The following is a 6,680-nucleotide window of genomic DNA, read 5'->3' as shown; positions in this document are numbered from 1 at the left end:
AAATAGTAATCCAGGATCCTCTAAAACATAAGTCTTTCTCTGGTGTGTACAATCAAGCCGGTGCCGTCCCGTGATCCTAAGAAAACCTGAAACACAAAGCACAAAACACTGTAAGCACGAATCTTAGTGAGTTCCACAAAATACAACACATAACACATACTAGCCACTCGAGGCTATAACTCTGTGGGGCCTTGGGCCCTAACTCTGTGGACCCTCTGGTCCTAGCTCTGTGAACCTTCTGGTTCTAACTCTAATATACACACAGCATAAATCATATAGAAATAATGCAGGGCAACACAACACATAAATAGCATACAATAACTCTATCACATAACTCTATTTACCACTTAAGGTAAGGTATAGTGAGAAGACTCACCTCAGATGTCTCGGTAAATCCCTGACTCGGTAGCAGTATAGTCTAGCCTCCGCCTAATCACATAAAGTAAAATACGCTCATAAATATAACTCTCGAGACTAGACCTGACTGACTCGTCGAGTGCAATCCCTAAAAGTCAACAGTCAAACTTTAACTTGACTCGTCGAGTGCACTTGCGCGACTCGGCGAGTCTACACGTGTCCACTATCTCTATAGCCTCTCATGACACGTCGAGCCTTCCCCCTGCTCGATGGGTTACACCTAGCATGAATCGCGGGGCCACCCGACCTCAACTCGTCGAGCTCAATTATGGACTCGGCGAGTTCCACCTATAATCCTCTACCCCCTTCTAACTCACCGAGTCATTCCACAAACTCGACAAGTTACTCACTGAGTGACTTACGGGAAACCCTAGCCCTACTCGTGCGAGTCTGTTTTTGGGACTCGGCGAGTTCATGCCATGCTCGAGCTCAAATGAGCTCCTGAGGTCAAATCCGTTCCTCTAACTCATTGATTTGGCCTCGTAAAGCAATAAAAACACATAAAGTTTGGATCTTGATGCCCATGCAAGGACCCCATGGCTCTATTTGAAAAAATGGCCTCAATATGCCATCTAAAACTCATATCTCTCCAAAACACTCAATAAAGATCAAGGATTTAAGGTCTCTGGACCTCTTTGGATCCATTTTCGAAGCCTCGATACAAGAGGGGACCAAATGCACTAACAATCATACTCTAAATGGGCTAGAAACCCTAACTCTCAAGGATTAACACCCCAAACTGAAGAAGGATCAAATATGTACCTCAAGATGAAGTCCTTAAGCTCTAAAACCCATAGATTAGCTCCCTCTTTAGCTTCCTCTTGCTTTGGTCACCTTCTTCTTGCAAAATCACCCACACAAGGATCAAAAATGGCTTCCTTTCTCTCTCAAAACACTCACACACTCTGCGGTCTCTCCCTATCAACTGGTAGCCGCGAATGAAGGCCATAAGGGCCTTTAAATAGGTCTCAAACCCTAGAAATTAGGGTTTCATTAAATAGCACGGACTCGCCGAGTCTACTAGTCGACTCGCCGAGTCCGGTCATTAACCCGGATGAAAATTCGCGACTCTACTCGGCGAGTCTAAGCATCAACTCGCTGAGTCTCTCTTAAAATCTCCAAAAATATTAATTAAATAATTGATGCGGGCCCTAGTGTGGAGGATCGGGCCCTTGCGTTCCTAGAGGCCCACGATCGTGTGACTAAAGGGGCTTCACGGAAATAGCCATAACTTTGGCTACGAATCTCCGTTTTGGGCCTACGACCAGTCAAATCGAAGCTTGGAGCAAGGAGCACGTCTAGATAAGTCCCCAAGGGGACTTATCCATTTTTGAGTCCAGAAATCGCTTTTTAAATGGAGTTATGAACAATTTTGTTATTTTTCCTTAATTTTTGGGTTTTGTTTTTGGGTTTGTATTTGGCCCATGGACTTTTAGGGTTTCATTTTAATTTCTGCTTCTTATTTAACTGTTTTTGATGTAATTTGGATGGTCGATCATCAATTTTATGAACTTTCGATTTTCTCCAAAATTCTGTGTGTTAATCCAGATTTGAAGCCAATCCCACGGTATTCGTAGAATCAACGTGGTTTTGAAGAGATTGTCCTGGCTATTCTTTTAGAATCAAAAGGTTCATTCTTGTTTATCTTTGTGTTGTTTTTTGCGCTGCATCAGATGGTATCAAAGCCGAATTCCTGGTTCACAATGCCTCCGAGGAGAAACAGGACGCCCGCTAATGTTCATGAGCAAGAACTAGAAGAACGTATTATGGCACGAATGGAGGAGAGGATGGATCAAATGGTTGACCAACTGACTGATAGGATGGTCGAACTGATGAATCGAGGAGGGAAAAGGTCTCGAACACATTCTCAAGTGGAAGATGGTGAATTTGGGAACCCGTATGGCGACAGTGACGGTTCATATTTTGAAGACGATCTAGAAAGGCGGCCAAGGCATGATCATAGAGGTGACAATAGGCGTTGGGAGGCCGGAATGAGAATTGATATCCTGGAATTCGACGGGGTTAGTTTGAATCCGGAGGGGTTCATTGACTGGTTAGCTACTGTCGAGGAAGTTTTTGAGTTGAAAGAAGTCCCTGAAAACAAAAGAGTGTCATTGATTGCTACCAGGCTACGTGGTAGGACATCTACATGGTGGCAACAACTGAAACTGACACGAGACAAGCTTGGAAAGTCAAAGGTCGTGACTTGGAGGAAGATGAAGAAGTGTTTACGATCCAACTTCCTACCCCATAATTTTCAAAGGTTGATGTACCAACGGTTGCAAAATCTGAAGCAGGGTGCCAAATCAGTTGATGATTACACAATTGAGTTCTACCAATTGATTGCCCGAAACGATATCCAGGAGACGGAGGAACAACTCGTTGCTCGATATATTAGGGGTCTACGGGTCCAAATCATGGACTCTGTAAATATGTTTGACCCGGTATCTATTTCTGAAGCGCACCAACGGGCGTTGGCTTTTGAGAAACAAAGTTGTCGGGTGGGCGGTTCGTCTTCAACTGCCAATATTGGAGGAAGTTCTGGGACGGGTGGTATGGTACCCCGTGTTGTGGCTAATCAACAAAGACCGACATCTAACAGTGTTGGACCAAATCCTAGGACAACTGTTAGTAGCATCTTGAAGTGTTTTAGTTCTGGGGAGATAGGTCACCGACAATCAGAGTGCAAGAAGGTTGGAAAACGTCATTTGTTTGCTGAGCAAGATGACTGGCAAAATGATGATGCCGGTGAAAATTACGAAGATCCCCCTGTGTATGACGAAGAGCATCAATGCGAAGAGGAAGTTGTGACTGGAGATGTGGGGGTAAATTTGGTGGTAAGGCGGTCTTGTTTTACACCAAAAGTTGTTGGTGATGATTGGCTCAAACACAACATCTTTCAGTCGACATGTACTATTTTGGGAAAGGTTTGTACTTTTGTTATTGATTCAGGAAGTTGTGATAACCTTATATCTGAAGAAGCAGTTCAAAAGTTAACTTTGAAAACAGAAAATCGCCCTAAGCCTTACAAGCTACAGTGGCTTAAGAAGGGTGGCGAGGTCACTGTATCTAAACGAGCCCTTGTTCAATTTTCTGTTGGTACCACGTATAAAGATGATGTGTGGTGTGATGTGATTGCTATGGATGCTTGTCATTTGTTGTTGGGCAGACCTTAGGAGTATGATCATAACATAGCTCATAACGGGCAGACTAATACTTACAGTTTCTTGTTTGGTGGTGTGAAGATAACATTGGTTCCCAATAAGCCAAAGGAGCCAGTACCGAGACCTTCGGGTACTCTACTGACCCTTAATCAGTTTGAAGACGAGTTGGAGGCGGAAGGTGAAATTTTTGTATTGCTCGGGAAGGAAGTTTCTAAGGAGGTTGAAATTCCTGAGGCTATGGTTCCTCTGCTCAAGGAATTCGCTGATGTTTTCCCTAATGAATTACCTGATGGTTTGCCACCATTACGTGACATCCAACATAATATTGATCCACAACCAGGAGCTCAGTTGCCTAATAGGCCACATTACAAAATGAGTCCCGGAGAGCATGAGGAGTTGCGACGACAGGTGGAGGACTTGATTTCAAAAGGTCATGTTCGGGAGAGCATGAGCCCGTGTGCTCTTCCTGCTTTGTTGACTCCTAAAAAGGATGGTACTTGGCGTATGTGTGTTGATAGTCGCGCCATCAATAAGATCACGGTGAGGTACAAATTTCCAATTCCTTGACTTGATGACCTACTTGACCAGATTAGCGGTGCCTCTATCTTTACGAAACTGGACTTGAAGAGCGGGTACTATCAGATTCGACTTAGGCCTGGGGATGAGTGGAAGACTGCCTTCAAGACTCGTGAAGGATTGTATGAGTGGTTGGTGATGCCTTTCAGTTTATCAAATGCTCCTAGTACATTTATGCGTGTGATGAACCAGTTGTTCAGGCCCTTTATTGGTAAATTTGTAGTCGTTTATTTTGATGACATACTTATTTACAGTGCTACTTTTGGTGAGCATGTCAACCATGTGAGGCAGGTTTTGACCATGCTTCGACGGGATAGTTTGTATGCAGTTATGAAGAAATGTGTGTTTATGGTTCCTAAAGTCTTGTTCTTGGGGTACGTTGTTTCTGGGGAAGGAATACAGGTGGACGAGTCTAAAGTAGCAGTTGTCAAACAATGGCCAAGTCCAACTACCATCACTGAAGTTCGAAGCTTTCATGGCCTTGCTTCATTCTATAGGAGGTTTATTCCAAACTTTAGTTCTATTATGGCACCGGTGACTGATTATATGAAAGGGAAGACCTTTACTTGGTCCGAAGCAGCAGAATCAGCTTTCCAATTAGTAAAAGAGAATCTTACTACATCACCGATTCTTGTATTGCCAAACTTTTCTCAAGTGTTTGAATTACACACGGATGCTTCCAAGGTTGGGATTGGAGCAGTTCTAAGTCAAGGAGGACGACCGGTTGCCTATTTTAGTGAGAAGTTGACGGGGCCAAAGCTGCGTTATAGCACTTATGATGTTGAGTTCTATGCAGTGGTCCAAGCTGTGAAGCATTGGCGCCATTATCTATTTCATAAGGAATTTGTTTTGTTCACAGATCATGATTCATTAAGACATATTCGCAGTCAAGATAAGGCGTCACACAAACATGGGAGGTGGATGTCTTTCTTGGAAAAATTCACTTTCGTGGTGAAACACAAGTCTGGGATGTCAAATCGGGTGGCTGATGCATTGAGTCGAAGGAGTAATTTGCTAGTTTCCATGAGGGTTGGTGTGCCGGGGATGGATGTCCTCATGGAGCAGCTAACGGTTGATCCTTATTTTTCTGTTGTTCTGCAGGGTATACAATCTGGACAGATGTCTGATTTTATACTGCATGAAGGGTTTCTTTTCAAAGGCAATAAATTGTGCATCCCTGATTCTAGTCTCCGCCTTCAAATAATTAGGGAGCTGCATGGTGAAGGGCATGTCGGCCGAGATCGCACTTTACAGTTGGTACAATCCTCTTATTTTTGGCCTACAATGCGTAAGGAGGTTAATAGATATGTTAAACGATGTCGAATCTGTCAGGTGTCAAAGGGCACATCTACCAATGCAGGACTCTATATGCCTTTGCCTGTTCCATCACAATGTTGGCTAGACATCAACATGGATTTTGTGTTGGGTTTACCACGTACTCAACGGGGAAATGATTCAATATTTGTGGTTGTTGATCATTTTTCTAAAATGGTGCACTTTATTCCTTGCAAAAAGACGACGGATGCAGTTAATGTGGCCCAATTATTCTTTTGAGACGTCTACCGTTTGCATGGATTGCCGTCTTCTATTGTTTCAGATCGATACACTAGGTTTTTGAGTCATTTTTGGCGCAGCCTATGGAAAATGGTGAACACTCAGCTCAATTTTAGTAGTGCATATCATCCTCAAACGGATGGCCAAACAGAGGTTGTCAATCGATCCCTTAGTAATATTTTGCGGTGTTTAGTGGGTGATCATGTGAAGAACTGGGATCAAAAGCTTTGTCAAGCTGAGTTTGCTCATAATCATGCTATCAACCGCAGTACTAGATATAGTCCATTCCAGGTAGTCTATTCTGTTCAACCACGTGGACCACTTGATTTTATGTCACTGCCTGTTTCTAGGGTTGTTCCAAAGAAAGTGCAGGATTTTGTTGGAGGACTGCATGATGTTCATAAGGCTGTTCATGACAACTTGGTCCGAGCTAACTCCAAGTACAAGCAAGATGCAGATAAAAAACGCAGACACGTTGATTTTGAAGTAGGTGACTTTGTTTGGGCTATTTTGACTAAAGATCATTTTTCGGTTGGTGAGTACAACAAGCTGTCAGCTAAGAAGATTGGACCGGTGGAGATTGTGGAGAAGATTAATTCCAATGCTTACCGTCTACAGTTGCCAAGTCACATTCGTTGTTCCGATGTTTTCAATGTAAAGCATTTGCTTCCTTATTATGGGGATTCTTCTGATGATGACCATGGTGCACATTCGAGGTCGAATTTTGTCTACCCAGGAGGGGATGATGCGGGCCCTAGTGTGGAGGATCGGGCCCTTGCGTTCCTAGAGGCCCACGATCGTGTGACTAAAGGGGCTTCACGGAAATGGCCATAACTTGGGCTACGAATCTCCATTTTGGGCCTACGACCAGTCAAATCGAAGCTTGGAGCAAGGAGCACGTCTAGATAAGTCCCCATGGGGACTTACCCATTTTTGAGTCTAGAAATCGATTTCTAAATGGAGTTATGA

General features: G+C 43.6%; 1 protein-coding gene across 1 annotated transcript; it reads left to right on the top strand.

Annotated features, from left to right (window-relative positions):
- Positions 1-2,090: 2,090 nt before the first annotated feature.
- On the top strand, positions 2,091-5,711 carry LOC145045142 (uncharacterized). The gene is made up of 3 exons (XM_078993483.1): positions 2,091-3,541; positions 3,641-4,126; positions 4,412-5,711. The coding sequence occupies exons 1-3, from the start codon at positions 2,091-2,093 to the stop codon at positions 5,709-5,711; spliced, it is 3,237 nt and encodes a 1,078-aa protein (XP_078849609.1).
- Positions 5,712-6,680: the final 969 nt, after the last annotated feature.

The sequence above is a fragment of the Lactuca saligna genome, chromosome 5, assembly GCF_052625555.1.
Source record: "Lactuca saligna cultivar CGN05327 chromosome 5, ASM5262555v1, whole genome shotgun sequence".
Classification (NCBI taxonomy): domain Eukaryota; kingdom Viridiplantae; phylum Streptophyta; class Magnoliopsida; order Asterales; family Asteraceae; genus Lactuca; species Lactuca saligna.
This window is presented reverse-complemented; position numbering and strand designations above follow the sequence as displayed.